At 39.4% G+C, this 22,637-nt stretch overlaps 1 protein-coding gene across 3 annotated transcripts in view; it reads right to left on the bottom strand.

The window, feature by feature from the left end:
- The window catches only part of LOC103476769 (methylated-DNA--protein-cysteine methyltransferase), a 38,356-nt gene extending 16,278 nt beyond the window's left edge, over positions 1 to 22,078 (bottom strand). For 2 of the 3 annotated variants that reach the window (XM_008429334.2, XM_008429332.1), the window contains exons 1-3: positions 21,993 to 22,078; positions 19,655 to 19,800; positions 5,293 to 5,453 (exon numbers count right to left, since the gene is read on the bottom strand). In XM_008429334.2, the coding sequence (XP_008427556.1) occupies positions 5,293 to 5,453; positions 19,655 to 19,800; positions 21,993 to 22,007 (322 nt within the window). In that variant the 5' untranslated portion in view covers positions 22,008 to 22,078. Of the gene's footprint in view, positions 1 to 5,292; positions 5,454 to 19,654; positions 19,801 to 21,970 lie in introns of all 3 variants that reach the window. The other variant, XM_008429333.2, reaches the window with a different exon arrangement.
- Positions 22,079 to 22,637: the final 559 nt, after the last annotated feature.

Raw genomic sequence — 22,637 nt, 5'->3', positions numbered from 1 at the left:
CAATTTGTCCTTTTAATTGCTTTCTATTCAGAGTAGATTCATTATATCATCTTCACTTAAATGGCGGAATTCCTCAAATCATCCGCAGCTTAACCGACCATATTACCGGCTTTGATTTCATTAGCACTTTAGCAGCAGTATTATCTTTTTTTTTTTTTTCTGGATTACCGGGCAGCGACTGAGAGGCATGTTTGTCTAGCTCCGATTGCTGAAGAAAAGGGAAAAGTATTTGAAGCGTCTCGAACGCTTGAGACACCGATGCACTCAGCTTGTGTAGCGAGTGGAAAAACACTTTTCTCTTTTTTTTCCTTTTTGCACACAGGACAAGAAGGAGGAACAATAGTCTCGTTATCAAGACTGGGTGAAATTCGTCTAGTATACACATGTACTCCGCCATGAAAATTCAATTAGTGATCTCCCATTCTCTCTCATTTATATGGTCTAAGAGAGCACATGACAACTGATCTATGTGAAATCCCTCTAAATTGGCATTGTGTGAAAACATGTCACACCCCTGTCTCTCTTCTACAGAGCGAACATCCTTTGCTCCCCAGGCTCCCTTGCTACCTTATAGTCACTCTCTGCTACACAAAGCCACGCGAACAAGGCAATTTGCCTAAACTGGGGGGAATAAGTGTAAAACCTAAAGGGGATACGTTTGATTGATGCACACCCATGTGAGTTCTTTGTCTTGAACAAGGCCCGTAGGTACTGTTTAATAATTTTTCAGGTAATAATCACGCTGTCAACGAGATGACGGGCTCTTACGCAGACAGCCTTAATGTTGTGAGGAGATAAGATACACCCCCTAAAAAAAAAAAAAATTTTTTTTTTTTTTGCCTTTTTATGCTTTTCACTCTCCCTCCTGTAGCTCAGATTTGGCCTCGTGATGTCTGCAGTGAATACTGATATTGCTTTGTCACTGATGGATAAACGAATGTCTGCCCAGAATGAGGTGACGACAAAACCCTGTTGGCGCAAACTTTTCGGGCAAACGAAACAAGGTCTGCGTCGCCTTGGAAACGAGTTACAACGCGCTTAAAGTGTGGTTTCTACACACTTCTACAAGTTTAAGAAAGTTCATTTTAAGGCTTTTTAAGACCACTGTGATTTCAATTTAAGAACTGGCCTGTATTATGAGGAATATCCTACTCACAACTTATTTTTGATGTGTTAAAGAAGAACTTTAACATGGCATTGTCAACTAAAACTATGCTTTTTAACTGGCTACATAACTAAATCACCTCCCCAAACTTTCTTATTGATTGGTATTGTTAACTACTTTGAAAATCCTTGCTTTTAAGCAAGATGTGAATATACACTTTCCTCTAAAAAAGGAGCTAGTAGTGGGTCTTAAATTTAAGGGACATTTTTTTCCCACCAAATCCAATTTGAATCCAATCACAAAAGATCTGACATGTATGTGACAGTTTTGGAAAGATTATAAAGTGTCAGATTCAGACAAATAAAAAAGCTTCTGCGAGCAACACAGTCTCTCCATCACTGTTATTTCAATGCAACATCATTGGAAAGGTTAGAGAAACCCATGCTTGTAAGATTATTTGCACACATTCAACAAAATTCCATGACATTCCAGTTTTGAAATGGATCTGGATTTTCTTTTTTTTTTTTTTTACTTTGGGGAAGCTGTGGAATGTGACAAAATATTTTGTTTAATTATTGTTTTGTTTTATTGTTATGTTTTTTTTCTGAATGTTTGGAGTCTACATTGAAATTGAAATAAAAACGTGCATTTATTCTTTCCAACGCTGCTAATTGTATACCTTTATTATCTTTGTTCGGAGTTTAGCCAAACATCAAGGTTACAGTATTTTCTACTTTGATGCAAAAAATTTATAATCTTGCAATTCTTTTTTTTTTTTCAGTTTGCTTCAGAGCTACTCTGAGAAATTTTATTGGAAATATTTCTAGGATTAAAATAGCATTGAAACTTTCAGATCAGACCTCGCAGAAAAGAGGGAATCCGCATCAAGCCAAGAAAAGCCTGGCCGACCCATCTCTGCTCCTAACACTTCTGCACGAAATCCTGTTTCTCAGAGCAGGTCGGGCTGGAAAACAAGTGTCTGTTCTTTCATCTGCAGATATAGAGGTTAAAGAACTTTGCCCTCATCAGTGTTTGTGACAGACACTTCATGCAGGTCGCCCAAGGTGACCAGCAGTGATTCAGAGAGCGGTCCCCTAGCCCCATACTTCATAAAGAGCCTAATACGGTGTGTCTGAGGTCAGGACCCTCTTTAGATCAGAGTGCAGTGATGTCAATTGTTTAAATAAAACTTGAGGGAAACCACTTACATGTTTACACGCGGCCCATAATCATGTCACAGGTCATTACCTGCAGTGAGGCCAGGTGATGGGGCTGCTGTGGAGGCAGAGACAGATTTACTCGGAGAAAAATCGAACGCATCTAGTGATTATGAGGATATTGACATATATGATTGATTTGCTCATAATTTTGTATACGAGAGCAATCTTGAGGAGGAAAAATAGAAAGCTGTAAACTGATTTCCATCAGCCCCGCTAATGACAGATTTGGAGAGACGACCTCCAGCTGACAGTCACCTCTTACATGCTTGTGAGAGAGCAAAAAGACAATAGTGGAAATGCAGCTACCTCGTTATCCTTTGTGTCTAATGGGAAGGAAGACTTTGACTCCCAGTCAAAGTGTCTCTTGAGTCTTAAGGGATCCATACTTTTGAAGGCTGACGGGGTGCTGATGATTCTCTGATTATTCGATATTCTGAAAACGTTCATTTCCCTAATTCCTCTCCACATCACAGGGGCGAGTCCTGGTGAGTGTCTCATCTCGCCCTGCGCTGTGCACAGGGGGAGGTTCAGGCTCCTGCAGGAACACAGTCATTTGGGCTTTGAAGAGCGCCCTTCCCCCCACCCCCTGCCTCCCCTTTGCCTGGCCCCCCTCCCAGCACATTCCCCGTGCCGCTTACCGAGACTAAGATCCTCTCGTCTGTTACATATGGATGTATAATTAATGAGATAAGAATATGCATCATTTTAAGAACCCACGTTGGCGTCTGTGGTTTTCTGAGGGAGCAAATGCGAGCACACACACACTCACGCACACCCCCGCACGCACACACATGCTGTAGCTAACTGAGCGTATCACGCGCATTCTCTCACCATTCCTTTACCCCTGTTGGCCAAACTTCCGTGTGATGTTGTGCGTGACAGTCAGACGATATAGGGAACTGCGCCTTGAATCTCCTTTCATGTCACCTCTGTTTCTCAGGTATGCCGTGACAGCTAATATGAAAAGTGGCTTGTTTTGTCAGAAATGTGTAAATAAACATGGCAACACTTCAAGTGAAGGTCACAACTCAATATTACATGACAAGTGCTGCGAGAGCGCTGTCGCGTTCAGGTTCTCCCCAAAGATAACTGAGCAAACAAAAGTTGGTTGTCACAGATTGTAATGACCTGATTATACTTGTTTTTTTTTTTATATCCCTTTCTTTCTTGGAGACCGGTAGCAACAGTCTGACTTGTTAAAGGAGAAATTTATGCTCCATAAAGGCAAAATCAATTCATAAATTTTTTGCACACAAAAAAAAAACTATATATATGTGTGTATTTTTTTTTCTTTACCCTCAAAAGACAAATACTCCTGATGCACACATTTAACATTTCTCCACTAGTTTGGCCTCTGGTTCTGACTACTGAGAGACTAAACCTTGTATTTTACGGAGCCCCAAAACAAAAGACGAGCGGGGGGGGATGTGGGGGGATAGAGGTGCAACACGGCACAATCACCTATTCAGATCAGGTACTAATGAAGAATTCCATCTATCCTGAAATTTAATTAAAACCCCAAAGACTTTCAGATGAGATGCGATTTGAAAGAGCCCGGGGCTGGTACACAAGCACTTGGTGGCGAAGGGAATCACACTGAAAGTTGATATCGTAATTGGTCCTGATGTATTTTCTGCATTGCCTTTGCGGGAGCGTGGGACTCATAGCTGTATACAGGGTCTCGACGGAGTACCTGCTCATTGAAAATGCCATCACTCAAGCACCGCAGATCTGCATGAAATTAGAGAGCAACTAAGGCCTGATTGCAGGGGAAGGGAGCCACAATTGTTAAATGCATATATTAGGGTTTTTCTTCTCCATGTATGTGTGCATGTGGGGCTGAGTGAGCTGATCTGAAAATCCTTAAGTTAAAATATAAGTGCCTCGGTAAAATAGCATTAAAAAAGATTCTTAGTTGTTGTGAAAACAGCACTGACTTTTTTTATTTGATGTCTACATTTAGGTTTGTCATGTGACAAAATTAATGTGTCTTCAAAACAAAAGAAATTCCGATATTCATCTTTTCTGTCACTTAATTTGATTTGCAAACACAACTACTCACTGAAAGGACAATGACTGTAAATGTAAAATACTATGTATGGTAAAAAACTAACAGTGCACATCAACTGTAAATCCTTACAGTGGCAGCATCATGCTGTGACATGCTTTTCATAAACAAGAAGAGGAATGCAATAAAACCTATTGGAGGCTGTAAACTAGACAATGACCCAAAACATATGTTAGATACAATGGAGAGGTTTAAATCAATGCGTATTCATGTGTTAAAGTGGCTCAAAGTAAGTGGAATACCTGAATGCACTGATTTTAAAAGTTTGTAAGGCAACAGATAATAATAATTGTCTTTAAAAGCACCAGAGATAATTCATTCTTCATTTTTGTCCTTCGGCTTCTCTATCACAAACTCCACAAGCACAACTTCCCACTACAAGAACACTAATTGTCCAGTTTTCTGGGCCGCTTTCATTTTACACACCCTAAGTGACTGATCAGGCCAACAATAAGCTCATTCAAACTTTACCACCATTCACATGTTCTCATCTAAAAGAAAAAAAAAAGACAGAGAAAGAAAAAGAAAAGAAAGCTTCCTGTCTGAAAATGTCAAGAGTGGAATTCGATCAGTTTCAAAGAATGTGCCAAGAATCATGAAAAAGCTTGCCAAGACTAACACGCGTGGTAAGAGCTGCCACAGATTACTGAACCAAGTTACAGCTCTGTGTTCTGTTCTCTCTCTGCCGCTCACACGCACACACACACACACACACACGCACGCACGCACACACACGCACACGCACACACACCACCACCCACTTTCCTCCACTCTCCCTCTCAGCCATAAAATACTTCATTATAACACAGTGAGCCAGTGAGTGTAAGTGATGTAACTGACAATTAAGAGTGAAAGCCTGATCCCAGTCATGGCTCTGCAAATATTTATCCATGACAGACCTCCTTGCAGGGCGGGGTGGTGAAAGGCAGGGAGCGGGAGACTCCCAGCGGTCTGCGGCTGGGTGAAGTACGCCTGGAGCCATTCAACGCAGCGCTGCATCTCGGGGCTCGTTTCTGCTGGGCTATCGGTGACCACGCAGCTCAGGGGGGCCTCGCTGCTCCTGGGAGGGATGTAAGGCAGGACAAGGGAAGTAAGATGGGGATCAGAGGAGCAATCATACCACCCCAGCTCTTGGTTGAACGGTGCTAAAAAAAAAAAAAGTCACAGGAGTGCAGTAACATACAACACAGATGGAAGATGGCATTATATGCAGAATAAAACTTAAGCTGTTAATTGAGACGTGCTTGAAATCTAAAGTTGTACACTGCCAAGGAAGTATTAACAGCACGTGAACTTTTTATCACATTACAATAACAAACCTCTTGTGTGTTTTATTTGGATTTTACATGACAGGTGAACACATAGTAGTATTTAACTGTGAGGTTTTCATTTTTTATTACAGATACAAATCTGAAAAGTGTGGTGTGAATTTGAATCAATTCCTCCTTGGATATGACGCCCAGCATGAAAAACCAGAGTAACAAATTACCTTCAGCAGTCGCCTAATCAGTAATGGAGCCCAGTTGTGTGTAGCTTAATCACAGTTGTGCTCTGATGAATTGATGAATATTCAGCATAATGAAAACAAAGGGACACATCAGATAGGTCAGCAATAAAGTTAGAAAATAAATCCCAAGTTTTCAACATCTTTCAACAGCTCTGTTAAAGCCATCAAAACGTGGCGATCACATAAGTTGACAGTCTGAGTGAAATGAAGATTATTTTAAAAAAGCAGTCAAGATTTCCACTGTAACTCTGGAGGAGCTTCAGTAATCAATTGCGCAGGTGGGAGAATCTGTTGACTGGACAATTATAACGTGTTACACAAATCTGTTTTTATAAAAGAATGGTGGGGAAAAACAGCTGAAAGCAGCTATATTTCCTGTTTGTGTCTCAAGGGCATCTCAATAAATCAGAATGCAGTGGAGCCCCACCTAAACACAGATGTTCAGCGAATAAGATGTCCAACTTATTCACTGAAAATAAGTTGGAATCTTATTTCCCAACTTATTTTCAGCTAAATAAGGTGGAAGGGTTATAATATTAGAATAGAGTTACGGTTATTAAGATATATTAGTGCATAATGCATATCTAAAATATTCTAAAGAAAATGTAAGGCTCAAATAACTGGACACAATGCTACTTGATAAGCCATTGGCTGGTGCTTGCTAAACAGCCAATCCATTAGTTCTGCTTTTCTTGGTGCTGATTGGCTGTGCCCTCAAGAGTGGAAGTAAGAAAGAGTGTAGATATTATTTTCTATTGTACTGCCAAGATGATTTACACTGAGTGTTTATGCATATTAGAGTATATTTAAACGATGAAAATAGCATTTTTGAGGGTCTCAAGTAATCACAGATTTTAACCATTCGCAAGTGATTATGGTCCTTAACCTTTGCAAACATCGGGGGTTCTCTGTATTTATTGAAAAGTTAATTTATTTCAGAAAGTCAATTCAGTGAGTAAACACGAGGTATAGATTAAATACACAAAGACTGATGTTTTCAAACCCATAGTTTTGTTAATTATGATTTTCCACTTACAACTAATTAGAACATGACATTTAGGCTTTGAATATTATATTAGACCAATAAAAAAAACATTTTTTATAGGTAATAGGCAGAAATATGGGGTTAAGAAAAAGAACTGAATTACAAAAGGTAAATTGAATGGGATTGAATATTCCAATTTAATGAAATTTACTGGCAGGGCACACAGTAAGCATGCAGGAGAAGGTGCTCTGGTCAGATTATTAATTTTCAACTCAACAACGATGCAGAAATACGATTTGTAAATGAAAGTTATTGGTGTGACTTGGAAAAAAAAAATTATTTCATTTTCCACTGTGTAAATTTACACTACTTTGTTCAATAAATGACAATGGCATGAATATTTTGTAAGGCATTTAACACTTACAGGTTTACCCACTGTAAAAGCAGCAGGTAAAACTGCAGCAGCAAGCAAAAAAAAAAAAAAAAACTGGAACAAAACATGAAGAAGTCCAGAAATTTCTCACAACAGATTTAGAGTGTGTGTATGTGTGTTGCACAAAGTGAAAGAGGAATCACAAGGGGCAGAGTTTGTGAAGCAGTACAGATAGTTTTTCAAAAATAACTACAACAAAAAAGGGGGGCTTTAGAAATAGTCAGAAAAAGTTAGAAGCCTTAACAACTGTTTCAACTCTGCTTGGGCTTTGTTTAGAGTTCATGACAAGAATAAATGGATTTATTTATTTTTTCTTTTTGGACAAACCGGAGCTGGCCAGTACGGCACTGCACTTGGACGTGCATCTTAGCATGAGTAGATGCTTGGAGGAATTTGCCGATGGTTGAGTTGGCATCACTTAACAGCTGAGTTTCTCTCTGCTGTTGACCACCCCCCAGGTCAACGCAAGCAGGCTGACCCATATTTGACACTTAAAGACCCTATTGGGAAGGTTCTCTCTTAGCATGTGCATTACTCCAAAGTGGACCTCAAGCTGTGTTGCGGATTCTAAAGCAGGCCGCCAATTCCATTAACTGGTGTACAGGACTTATAAATAAATAATATCGCCATTTAAGTGCCCCCCTTTTTTATAAAATTGGCTTATCCTGTACGGTATTAATAATAGACATTTACTTTGTTAAACACACAGGCTGTCTCCCTCCCGCCTGCCGTAACAACGTGGCCCTAAAGTGTTTTTACACTTCTGCAGGTCACAGTTTGAGCAGCGTTTTATATTGGACATGTGAAGCCGAGGTTTACTGGAGTGTTATGACTGAGCAGGTCAGTTTTCAGAGGGCCGCTCTGCCTGCTAGTTTGTGGCTGTGTGATGGAAATCTCCTGGGTGCCATTTAACAGTGGGTGTAAATACAGTAAAAGGTGTAAATACTCTCATTTCTAAATAAACCTCGCAGCAGTTTATAGCCGAGCGGTGGAGAACTCGGAAACCCACCAGCGGGCTCTGCGCTGAGACCCGCTCAAACAATGGCCATGGCTCATGGCAATCTCTGTCGGCATGGGTGAGTGCCCAGCCAGCCCCTACTTGTCATTGTCTCTCCTTTCTATCCCTTCCTTCCCCTTCCCCTTCCCCCCCAGCTCTCCCTCCTCATTTCGCCCCCTCTCTATTTCTCTATCCTCCCACACCAGCTCTTTTGGCTCCCCAACACCAACCCGCGTCCCCCCCCCCCSCCTACTTTCTCTCGGCTAGGATCTCCAGGCCACCGTTCCCTTTCTACCCCACCACCACCAACTCGCATCCTCCCACCTCTACCTCCTCCTCTACCCCTCCACATCTCCTCTTTCTCTCTGAGAGGATGTTCCAGACGCTGCACACTGACAGCTCGGGGATATTGTGTGTGGAAATGTTCCTGTTGGACCCGCAGGCCCTTACAATCTACCGGACAAAGGCTGGTGCACCTTTGCTTAAGGCTTGGCACCTTTGACCCCCTCAACTGCTCGCGCTTCAGACTTGTCACCGTAGCTAATTTTTCCTCTCCGCCTTTCGCTTTAAAAGTTGCCTCAGCGACACAACGTTGACAGTGGTAAAACTTAATGCAATGCAGGACATGTTAGGGTTGGTAAACAACAGCAAATATAAATAAATAAGTGAAAAAGGAACAACATCAGTGGAGCTGAAGTCTGTCACCTCCCGGTGCAACGGGGGATTGTTTTTAAAGAGCATATGGGCTGTGGAAGATAGAGCTCCTGCAACATTTCCAGACGCTTCAGTGCATCACAAGTCAACCCTCGTCATATGGTCTTTAAAGAGGCCAGACTGGCACATTACCGAGCTTTTTACATGAAATTTGGCATTATTTTCAGAAATAAAGTAAGAAATACAAACTTTGTCCTTGTTTTGCTTAAGTAATGAAGGTATACATGGATGGAATTGAGATTCTTACTGTACGACAACTTTGAGTAAAATTATATTGATATCGCAATATCACAAAATAAATAATGACACATATTATTAAATTTGATATTTACTAAGATATAACAGCACCTGTTAAAATACGTACTAAGTTTTAAGCCAACTCCTTGTGGGCACAACATTAAAGCTATTTTCTGTTATTTTCTTCATAGAGTAACCCTGAGGTACACTAATATAAGCAGATTAACAACCTGGGTAATCTTGCTTATTTTACCTTTGACTGGAAGTAATATTAATATTTTGGAGTGGCTCAACCAGAGACTCAATTTTAATCTGATAGGGAGTCTGTGGAAGGAGCTAAAGATTTCTGTGATGGAAAGGAGGCCTTACAGCCTTGGAGCTAATCACTATATATATATATTTTTTTTTTTGTATTTATTTATTTTTTTATTTATTTTTATTTTTTTTTTAAATACCAGTGGAAACATGGAAACATGGAGAAGTTGGACAGCAATTGTAAGGCGAATTTAACTGTTGTAAAGACAAAACATATTATTTAATTGTGATTGAGAAGGGCATAACTTTATCTCGTTTCATATTTCATATTTATTGGTTAAATATAAATAATTGTAAATGTTAATATCTCATTGATTGCAATAAAATACGATGGAATTGTAAACTAAGATGATTTTATAAACAGTGCTACAAGGTTAAGTGGTGGTGCTTCTGAAGTTTGTGCACCATAACTGTCTGTGGTTTTCAAAAAGGAAGTATTTACAAACTGGCCAATATGAATTCTTTGTAACCAATTGAAAAAATATATCCTTTCACCAGCTGACCAGCAATGCAAAGCAACAGGTGATGGGGGGAGGAGTGCTGCTGCACCATGCATGCCAAAAAACATTGTTAACATCAGTATATTTTCTGACATCTCATTAAAATGACTTCAAAATGTAGGAACGATGCAAGAAAGACTAGCATGAAAGAAAACTTTAGCAGTTTGGAAACTGTTTAATATTTTGGTGTATTGGTAACAAGCTTGTGCTTGATTGTGATAAAAAAATGCTTCAATAATTGTATTTCAGTTGAAATAAACAGTACAAACCAGGTTAAAGTAGAACTGCTCTTTCATTATCTTTTGACTGCATAAATCATACTTCTTCAGTGTCCTTTGGCCATTTTCTATTCAATCACAGGTAAGGAAATAAGAAACTAATTCCAAACTAGCAGAGGATCTGCTGCACTAAAAAGAATATTTCCCCTGATACGAGATAGCGATTTGAGAAAATTTCTAATACTGTGCTCCTGTCACAATCAATTTCCAATTACCATAAATCATTGTTGCGTAAAGTGGGAGTCATCTGGAGTTCCACCTATTTTCCAACTCTAATATAAAGAATGAATTGAGCATTTATGTAATGTTGAAGGTTATTCCATCAATCAATGAAACAATGAGAAAAAGGTGGAAAAAAAGAAGAATATTTGGCATTAAAATTGTCAGTTTTCCTTGAAACATCTGGCATCTCCTCTTGCACAAGACTTCAGCAAGACTTTTTCTATCAGCTACAGACATAAGAATGAAACAGGTTAACCACAGGATCTAATTGAAAGGGATCTGGCGAAGGGTGTAATGGTGTATCGCACAAAAAAGGGGAAAAACTCCAAAGTGAAGCCTCCATCCTCTGAAGCGTGATGGCGCTCATCCCGACTCGATCGGCTGTCACTTTTGACACAGCCTGCCAGAGTTCTCCTTCACCGATCATGGGTAACATGGCGGGTCAGAGGATGAAATAGAAAAGGCCAAGAGCCGTTCAATATTTTTCCTCAGCCTTATAGCTGCAGATACTTAACTCAGAGACGTCAAAGACTCAAGAGAGCATGAAAAAAGCCTAAAATGACTGTCTAAAAAGGGAGAAAAAATACAGCATGTCTCTATGAATGTCAAAATCCTGATGGTCTCTGAGCAAGAGGGTGTGATACAATTGTAAGCCACTTGCTCGATGCAGGGCGTTCAACCATTTGAGATCAGATGCCTATCTCAGTACTGGTAAGCTTTAAGGAAGGCTTCCTATTCTGCTACGAGAGAGAGAGAGAAAGAGAGAACGTTTTGTGCTCAGCTGTTTCGAAATAAAAACAACTAGGCCAGATAAACTGCTCTCCTGATATCCAGCAACTCTTATTAGCAAATGTCCACGGAAGAGGCCGCGCGCTCAATCCAATACATAAAGGTGGTGGTGAAATACTGCAGAGCAGGCAACAAAGCACACAACAATTAGGTCTTCTCCCAGCTGGCTAGCCACAGGAGTCAGTGAAGGCATGTATTACCAGAGCCTTAACTCTTACTCCATTATGTAGTGTATCCACACCCCAACGCTGCAATGTTTATCTACAACAGAGTACTGAGCAGTTTCAAATAGCGTTTTTAGCCTCTATTCTCAAGTGCCACAGTAAGAGATTCCAATTACCCGAATGGTAAGGAGCCAGTGAGGGAGGCATAAAGTACATTAGGGATCCCCTGTAACTGCAGGGACCTTTTAGAGACTCAGCTGAAGAGGGCCAGGAGACTGAGGGGACAGTGACCCTGCATGGATAGCCTCTGTCAAAATTTGACCACGTCAAGCACAAAGGCATTATGGGAATCCAGTGTCACCAAGTCCTAATTACTGTCTGTGTTCAGAGCAAATTACTGCCTTGTTCCTCTGATTAGGGAGGAGGCTAATCTTCACCTGTGTACGCCAGCACTGTTGAGGGCCCTTGAGTGTTAGCGCTTCGTCTTCTGTAATTTATTTTTAAATCAGTGCCCGCTCCCAAGAGTTTTGAGTGTTTTGTTGTGAACCGCTTACCATGATCCCCACCGCCGCCCCCTCACCCCTAAATCCTTGACTAAATCCTTGTTTGGTGCCACAGGAAGATAAGCAATAACAACACTTGGGCATAATTGACTCGTACTCCTCTCCAAGATGTCAGAGCGGAATCATCTCTCTGCATATTGCCGTGGTATGTCGCACGCTATACACTTCTGTGCGTTGCAGATACAGAATCCAATCAAGTTCTAAAACAAACTTGCCTCATGTTGGAGAAACTTCACGGTCGACAGCGGGGAAAAGGGAGGGGGAACAAAAACTGCAGGAGCTGCTTTTAGTTCTGAGCGGCAACTCTCATTTGGCTTCTGGGCTCACCCTGGAGGTTCTGCTTTGGAAAACCACAACATTTGCAGAATTTTATCAGAGCGAATGTCAGTGTCTCGTCTGCGTGGGGCGGTTTACAGGTAGTGTGTTGCACAGGTGTTGGTTTACACAGGAAATGGCACATGCAGCCTGATTGGGAGGATCCCAGGAGACGGGGGCACAAACATAGAGCACAGATGGGTCCAAGGGCCAGTGGGAGCAGCACCTTAATGAATACGCAGCTGAGTACTACACTTCAAAACATGCAAAACAATATTCTGAGGCGGTCATAAAAATAGAACAAAAAAAATCATCTGAATATCATTACACAATGAATAATTCATATATCTTTTCTAAAGGGAGTACGTCAAAAAGTCTCCCCACTGCTTTATTGATGATTTCATTCAATATTTCAGCAGTTTGCGGTTTGTATGACGAAGCATTTTAGTTACAAATGTAAGCAGTTTATTTAGCACACAAAAGTGTATTTAGACAAAGAAAGACTGTGCTAGACAAAGACTGGTACAAGATGAAAAATGAAATAATAAAGTCCTAACACAAATATCCAAATATAGCAGCTACTTTTACATATAAATTTACCTGAGGGGACTCCCGGCTATCGCTAAAGTCTGCCTTTTAGGGAACATTAAGCTTCTGTGTTAAGCTGATGTGATGATGGAGAAAGGAAGATGGAGTGAACCAAAGGTTTGTCAGCATTTTTCAACACAATCACTCACGTGTCAGTGTTATCCCCAAGTCAGACGGAGTAAAATTAGCTCTGGTGGCATGTTGAAAAATTATGTATACCCTTCTCAGTGCATGTATTTTGGGTCTAGTGATATGCACACTTTTTAAAATTAAATATCTATTCTAGTATTTTAGCTTTATCTATGTATTCTAAATTCAGAAAAGTGTCAATGCACATGCAAAAACACAGCAGAGGACAGCAGATTCACAAAATATATATTTTTGTTCTAAGCCACCAGCTCCAAGACTTTTTCAAAACAAAAAAAAAAAAAAAAAGAAGTCTTGTATTTTTTTTTTGTATTAGAAAAAAAATACAAGATGATCATACTGTTACAATATTACTCTTATTTAATATTTGGGCTGCACAATATATCACATCACAGTTGTCATCGCAATATCAATGTGTGCAATACTGCAATCGCATAGGAATGCATTTGGCTTGTAGCTCAGTAAGTTATTAGAGTTCAACTGTCGTTCAATGACCCTGCGTATATCAATAATGTATTTGGCCAGGGGATTGGACCTCAACTTCCCTCAATGACCACACCCTGTGCGTATTTTTTATTGCCCTGGGAACTTTTAAGCTAACAGAGACTGCTGAGGAAATTGCAAAAGCATATTTAAAAAAAGGAAGAAAAAAAATCTGACAAAAATGGGTCAACTGTAACTGATATTGCCATAATAATATAAATTTTCAGCAACATATTCACAATGATGGTACTTCTGGTTTCTCAACTGCAAAGAACAATACTGTACACAATTCTTTTGCCTTTGCTTATTCCTTTAAATCTTCATTCCAAGCTCAGACTTTCTTCGTTATCTTTTAAAGTGGATCTCAGGGACTTGTTTGCGACATTTGGTTGAAATCTAATAAGGGAGTTTACCAGGACACAGCACATCCTAAAATTGGTCTGGAAAAGCCTTTGGTCAAATTAAATAGAACAGATGCAGAAAGGAACTGTAGTGGAAAATAAGTTGTGGTTATGGTTTCCCCGACGTGTGAGCACATCATGTAAACAGACCCCAACCAGGGAAACACATTTACCATACCGCTATTCAGCGCAAAGCAGGACATTGATTCACAACACAACACGAGTGTGAGAAAAACGATAAATGCATCACCTCAGATATTTCACACCAGCAGTGGTAGTGTGTAAAAGCTGTTGTGACAGCTTGGGTATTAGAGCCGGGTAGATGGAAAATGTCTGGCTGCTTATGAATGCCAATGCGACTGGGGTGACGGGTTTGACACAAAAACACTCCACCTCAGAACAATTAGGCTGTTCTCAGGCCCCATCCAGTGTTGTCGGTGATAATGGAAAGCTGTGAGGATAACTGGTGATAAATAGACTTTAACACCCTCCTCCTTAAGAACAGTGCAGTCCTGCAGTCCTCTCATATGCTTAACTAATCATGACCATGGCCAGCAAATTCATACAAAAGACTAATTACTGTTGTACTTCACTTTCAGTCTCAAAGGCCTCTTATAGAAGGACTTGGGGGTTCTCCTGCCTCTTTTCTCCTCTTGATGGTTATTTTTTTTTTTAAGTAGGCCTCATGCTAGACAAAGGCGTTTAAAAATTTGTGATTGCTTTCATCCGCTTTAATTGCATTCAGAAATGGCATTTCTGCCACATAATGCACTCCTATTGTTTCAGAATTATCTGGCTTGGGGAGTAAAATCTACAATATTTGACGATGCTCCCGAGCTAAATCGCCTCTTGAAATTGAAATATGCCGCTGAAATGCAAAATAAAAAATAAAGCAAGCCTTTGCAGCTGATATACTGAAAAGCTCCTTGGCTTTCTACAGAATGCTATTATTATGCATATCCAGGTAGAAAGTTAATTAACCCAAAGCTTAAGCTAATTATGGTAGCAGAATGCTATCAACCAAACGCTTTCAGTCAGACAGCTGTCCAGAATTTCATTTGCTAATCATTTGTCTTTTGCCGGAGCATATGGTACATTTCCCCGCTATCACAGCAACAACAAACAGATGAAAATCATTAACTAAAAACAATGTGCAATGTGAAAAAAATCAGACACAGATTTATAAGGCTTTGTGTCAGAGAAAAAAAAGGAGGGGTGGGGGGGGTTAGTGGTGGGGATTTATGGCCTGGTAAGTATAATGATAATTTTGGTTTTAGCCACTTAGGATTTTAGGCTGATCACATGACCTGAGTGTGCAGGGAATTCACATGCACAAATATATTGTTTATATCTATATGCAAATGAGAGAGAAGTGTTTATCCGTGTAAAATTAATTACAATTTTCTATAGAGGCTTATGCAAAGAGCTTGCTCTTAACAATTTTTAGCTTCCAACACATTTTGTGCCAGTTTCCCCCCCTCCCCAACATTTTTATGTTGTTAAAACAAGAACTCCCCCAGCTCAGAATTAAATCAATTATTTTCCAAGAAATGCTTCATACTTTATTTTTTTTCTTTTCATAAAAACACATCACATACGGCTGTTAAAGGGTGATTGATATCAGCATTGCCTTGCGACATTATCAGGCAATAAAGGCTACTCAGGTTCTAATGCAACATGTCATACACCAGCTCCTGTAGTACATTTCTATTGAGGACCTCACAAGCTAAATTGCTTTTTTCCCACTCCCCCACATCTCAGCCAGCTTGACAGACAAATTGATCAAAGCATTGTAAAATAATATGCTCACAAAATGTCTCGGGGCAGGAGTCCAGACCTTTTTTCATTTTTCACCCTAATAAAAAAGTGCTCCATGATTTCCTCTGTATTGCATGTCTGTGCTCTGTGCGAATGAGGCAAGAAGAATCATATTTCAGATAGCAGTAATCTCCTGTAAACAAAATGCAAACCTTTTTTTTTTTCTCTGTGACTGCCGAGGCAATGCTAAAAACTAAAAAGGGGTAAAAATGGTTAAAAGGAAGGCTGGTGTGTTAAGGCCCCAACAGGGGTTGTTGAGATGTAATGAATTTGTTCATCTGATGGCGCCTTCAGGGCTGTCGTTAGACTGGCAGAGGAGGCTGATTTCAGGAAATGCTTCTTAGATCAGTTAGGAAGCAAAAGGGGCTTGAGACATTTCTATTATAAAGAGCTGACGGTCACGGTGTGTAAGCAATACTTCAAGGGCGTTTAGGTAGGTATAATGGCATTTATCAATATCTATCTATCAATGCCAGAAATGCTTTTTTCTATTTGTGCTCAAGCTGCTCCAACACCAAACAATATTCTTGAAAGTATTACCCTCATCTTGTTATTTTTCCTCTTTTATAATTGTCCTTTTTGCTTTCCTTTGTTTACCATTGTTGCTGGTATGGCTCATCACCAATTCAAAACAGCACCTATTTTAAATCTCGCGAATATTTTAATTTTAATTTATTCTGGTTTTGATCCTTGGGTGAGTTGACTGCACATTTCTTTACAGCAGATTAAGAGTAGGTCACAGAAAACGAACGCCAATTGATGGTTTTCAAAGCAGGTATCGTGGTTACAAAATCTCCTGCAGGGGTCAGCTCCAACTCGTCCCCAAAAAAAGGCGTCATACAAAGAGACAAACTGATCAGCATATAACTTTTTTTTTCAGTATGTTGTACCTAACTTTTCTGGTATGAGGTGTTGCTGTATTCTTTCTAACAAATAAAAGTTATATGTGGAGCCAATATTTGATTAATTAGGGCAATTAATTAGGACACAACCATTACGCAATAAGTAATTCAGAATTTACTTAGAAAATAAACACTTAAAAATGTGACTTTCCTGTTTAGAAAAACAGAAGAGGAGATAATATTTAATATAAGTTTTTGTTTGTTTCTTTGTATGTGTACATTTGATCTAACCATTCAACAACCTTGTTCAATTTCTCTCGGCATGGTTAGTTGCCACAAGCTCTTATTAGTTTTTACTTAAAATGTCTGGTTCAGTCTGGATCTAACATTTCTTTAAGCTTGCTGTTTATTTTTAACCTGTACCAGACGGGCGTAAACTGGTCGGTTTGACTTTTATTTCTCGCTCAACCACTGGGTACGAAACTATGCACATGGTAGGATTGAGTTATTGTGTGGTGGGAAACACTCCTCAATGGGGAGACACAATCTGATGTAAAACATACATGCTATCAGCGTGTTGCTAATATTTTAAACAATACTAGGTTATGCCATCAGGCATGTTCACTCCTTCATTGTTGCAGATACGTGAGCATTACTGAACTTTTTTAATGTTTCTCCAACATCAGAGTTTTGGCCCTTAGGAGGCTCTTGTAGCAAAGCGTCATGGCTTGTTGGTATTCTTTGCCTTTTCCTGTTCATCTCCCACAAAATACCTAATAACAAAGCTTTACCTTTTCAGCTAGTGATAGTCAAAAAGGCTCTTCTCCAAGCATATTTGCTACGTTACCAGTTCCTACTCATTTCCAACTTTGGGAGTAGGAAATGTGTCTCTACCGCTTTTGATGAAACAGAATATCCTTAAAGAATTGCTTAATATGTTTATTATATGAAAATATTGATTATTTTGATAACTCTGGTACAAATAATAAGTAATAATAAGTAATTAAGTCCTGTCAATCCTAATTATACTTCCACATTACAATATCCTTAATATTTATGACAATTTAACAAGAGCATAAATAAAAAATAAAATAATTTAAAAAAGGCATTCAATAATTCAGGTATATGGTATGAACAACGTTTTTTACAGATATAAACAAAATGGCAGCACAAGGGTATAAAATTGGGGTCCCGATTGTCTCTTTATTAGTGTTGTAGCCTGTCCACTTAATTGCTTTAATCAGATACAGTTGTTAAATGAACAGAGTCAATTATGCAACAGGACAAATATCTCACTTTTCCTGTTTGGTAGAAGAAATCTGACCTGACACTGCAAGGGATTCAGACCCACCACGGTGTTTATTTAGCTGCCATGGCAAGACGCACACACACACACACGCACACACGCGCACACGCACACACACACACGCACGCACGCACACGCACATACACACACAAAAAAAAAACACATACCCGGTTCTGTAAACCTGTAAATGCACTGTAGGTCTCCCTTTGTTTTATGCATGGATGTTATCTATTTTCTTATCCAAAATATGTTCTTAGAGGTCATTTATCATAGTGACTTCCTAAGCCTGTGCAACACCACATCCAAAGCTGGGAAGAGCCTTGTTTAGTATGTCATAAATAAATCAATGGAAATGCCTGATCTGAACTATTACAGCCACAGCCAGGCTTTTCTGAGATCTACATGAAAAGCCGGTTGCGAAGATAAGCCGGTATTTTGTCACTTTATCTCGCCTCCCTTAATGCCTGTTTACATAGAGTAACTCAACATATCTGAGGTGGCTCTGCTTCACCATCTCCTACAACACTGACAGCATATTCTACTGGCCAAGATAAGATCTAAACATTTTCCTAACGATTTCTTGCTCGCACCTTGGAGAACATATAGACAGTGATGCGATCGCTCCCACTTATGACCGACATCGCAAATGATATTAAACTGAGAAATGATCTAGTGATGCGAATCATTAAATTCATTTGCATAATCCTACTGAACCTGAACGCACAAATTAAACCCCGTTCGCAAGTCGACGGAGAAAGGTGCCCGCGCATGGTTACAGGACATCTTCCATAATCAAAATTCCATATTATTAATTTTCTCACTTCAACTCATTAACAACAAGTGGAGTGTTTTTGCTGCTTGATGAATTTTGGGAAATAGCAGACAGTCGAGGAGGAAACACATGTTGAGCTGTAATATACAAGGTCATTAATGGGTTTCCATAAATTAGAATTTAAACGGACATTTTGAAAGGGATAACTTCTTATCCCGATGCATTTGAAATGGTTTAATTTCCCAAATCATTCAAGTTTATCAAATGTGAATCTGTGAAACATGGATATTTAATTTCAATCTAATCAAAACCAATCTAAGATGTAGGACGTGGACCTTCAAAACTAAGGAATAAGTACCTATTAGTGCTGACTTTAATCAGTTTCAGTCGCTTCAGTAGGAATGTCTATATTCTGACAATTTTGAGGGATGGGAAGGCCATGAAATGCAACCACATAACACATTTCTGAGTGTCAGTTGACACTCCAAACTACTGCATACAACTTGAATGAAACATAAAGGAACAGGAGAGAACAGTCCACACTCCCTGTGGCCTTAGCTGACCTCCCAGACATCATTTCTAATCAACTCCCTTGAGAGTAATAAACAAGTTATTTTTCTGAAATTTCAAATATACTGCAGGAAGAATCACAACCACATGCCATCAGAAATCTAATTTCGAGCCCAACAGTATTCTAGTGCCCCTCATATTTCTAGTGCCTGCTCATATTTGCCCAACTTTCTCCCGGATATTTCTTGTGGGATCTACAAAAATGCCCTGCTTCCAATGAGGAATGGTGGCACTCCATCACAGGAGTGGATTCTGTCTGCCTGTAAATTTCACACCTTTGTTTATCACGTCACCAGCCCGGCTGTTGTACAGTACCTTTCAGCAGGTGCGACATCCATTAGGATCTGGATGGTGTGCACACCATTCTCACATCCACTGACTTGGATCGTCCCCAGGGGGCTCAGCAATGAGATGGTCTTCTGAGTGCACCGGCTCTGCTCTTGCTTCTTCATCTCGCTGCCCTGCCGATGAAGAACAAATTACACCGCGCTTATTGACGTATTTGTGCGGCAACTTTCACAATTTTCCATGGAAAATTTGCATTGAGTGATCTATTGAAAACCAAGCATGCCACCAACAGAAGATGACTTGCATATCTGAACACCTAGCCTTCCAACACTGTCATGATGCGACTTGATCCCCGCATTATTCTCAAATATTTCTTTTGTGCATGGAATAGAATACGCCTATCTAACCAATAAATCGCCCATTTTTTCCCCTCTTTCTGTTCTATATATCACATAAATGAGAAAAACAATGCAGTCTGTTCCCTTGTCTGGTGGGGGATTCCCAAGATAGCTCGACATTATTTTCAATCCGTCATTTTTGGTTGATGGCCGGGATGTTTTTCTAGCATTAAATTTGTTCCTTAGGGTGCAACTCCAATGGGATTCTGGTTTCCAGCCCTTAACAACAGCAAAAACGTGCAGCTTTTCTGACGACTGAGATGGATACTGGCAATAACCAGACAGCAGTTCCTTTTTTATTTTTACTTTGAGGGACTGAGAGATGATTGACTATGTTATATGTGAGATTTTGAGAGATGGGGGTTATAATAAATAAAGGTCACATTGACTGCAAGCAACCTTTACTTCCAAGAACCTTGATGTGAAAAGTTGAGATACAAAAATACTTAACATTCGCTTTCAACTTTTCAGCATTTAAAAAACAAAGCTGTACATACATTTGATTTTTTTTCTCTCATAATTTAAACCTTAAATTAAATATATAAACATATGTTTCAGAATATAATTAAACTCAAATTATGCAGTTTCTACATCCCGGTTGCACTGCTTAATGTTGATGAATGCAGTGATTGCATTAAACAATAGATTTATATACAAAAGAAATATATACTTTTGTACATAAAACAAAATTGCCCTGCAATAAATCGCTATTTGTTGACATGATACTAAAACACCTTTCATATGTTGAAATTATTTTTACATTTTCTTTTTCTAGTTGAAATGCTCATCCTAAAACATTACTATTTTTTTTTCTTAGCTTGGGAAAAAAGATCTTGTTTGTGATTCCAACCTCGACCATACTTGTCTCTCAAAGTCTTTGTCTTTTGGGACAGCAAACAAAATTTTGGGAAGCTATGCACTGTTAGTCAGGCAGCACAAGCAATTGACTGATTTTGACTGAGTGTGAGCTTCAACAATTTCAAGACTGTTTTTATTACTGTTATGTGAACCGCCGGGTGATAATAGAAAAACACTAACTGAAAGACAACAATCTTTTTGTTTTTGCACTGATTAGTATTTTTTTTATTTTTTTTTATGTCTAAAAGTCTGTTTGTTTTATTTTAAGATTGCCTCCCCCCCCCCTACACAAACGCACACCACTACCAGCACATCTGTCATGGTATGTGATCACAAATGCGTCTGCTTCAACTTTCTTGTTTCTACTCTTGCAGCTCTCACTGTATTCATCAGGGGTTTGCCTGAACTGACAATAAAGGCGAGAAATTTTCTGAGCCAAACAATGGTACAGTGCACTTTGGATAAGCGTTGGACACACTGTCTGCCATTTAGCAAATAGACTCGCAAGATGGAATAATGGACTTTGGCAATAATGGTCTTTGCTAATCGCCTGCGCTGATTAAAAAATAATGTCCTTCGTGTTGTTGGTGCTGCCGTATTTCGGCGCAGTAACACTCGGTCTACTTAGTGACTGCTCGGATGTTTGATGTTTACCCAGCTTTTCACGGTGAGGAACAACAAACAATAAGCAGCTTGTGTTGTTAAAAAATGGCTGGCAGACTCCTCATGCTCGTCAATCATTTGACTGGTTTCTCATTAGACTAGCTCCTGGTCAAACCTGCGTGATTAATTGAGCAGAAAGCTCACCGTGACTGTGCAGGTGTGAAAATGCAACATGTGCCGTTTAAAAATAAATAAATAAATCGCACAATTTATGCCGAAGCACGCAAGGTATCTACCGTAATCTGTGAAAGTGAGTATTTGCCCTAAACCTTCATAAACACACCTTCAATTTAACTACGAGCTTAAAATGCCCAAAAATTCTGTAAAGTTTCTAACCGAATGCGCACAGAGACCATGTTTAGTACAAGAAGCAATTTCAGAGCTACATTTACTTTTAAAAGAGGGTTATAGTTCAATTAGTTACATTAATTAGTCTTGTAGCTTACAACTGCCTTTTTCATACTCCGACTACAGTGCAATGTTCAATCTTCGTTCCTGTGAACAACAAATGACACTTCCTGTTTCTTCTAGCAGCGTGGTCCAACGATCCAATCACAACACGGGAAAGTCCGCTCTTGTTCCCTAATTGGCCAGTACAAAGTCACCGCTCCACCCCCTGCCAGGGACGGAGTTGTGCTCTATAGATGTGATAGAAGACTCCTCTAATAGGTCTCAAGTTGGGATTTGAGGTTCTTTAGGGGCTCCACAGTAAATCAAAGACTTGTAATAGTAGTGATTTATGTATTTGATTTGCTTGATGTTCATACACCATGAAAAAATATAATAATGCATATTTCTAGCATTAATATCAAACACAGTTATCGCTCTGCTTATATCTAAGACATGTATACAGTGCTGCATCTCTAGTGACAGTTTCTCTGTGAGGGATTTAGAATCCTAGGCATAGTGTTTGTGGATAAACCACATCTATATGAGAGCAATAACCAATAACCCCTTATGCATTATTAGCTAATAAAGTCACCATGTTATTATAAACAGCACAATTTGATACTTTCATTATAGTTTTGTGCTGTCTAAAGTAGACAGACTTGCTTCATTCTGCCTGCAGCAGTATTGATCAAGATATGCAG

Source organism: Poecilia reticulata, linkage group LG15, assembly GCF_000633615.1.
Source record: "Poecilia reticulata strain Guanapo linkage group LG15, Guppy_female_1.0+MT, whole genome shotgun sequence".
Classification (NCBI taxonomy): Eukaryota; Metazoa; Chordata; class Actinopteri; order Cyprinodontiformes; family Poeciliidae; genus Poecilia; species Poecilia reticulata.
This window is presented reverse-complemented; position numbering and strand designations above follow the sequence as displayed.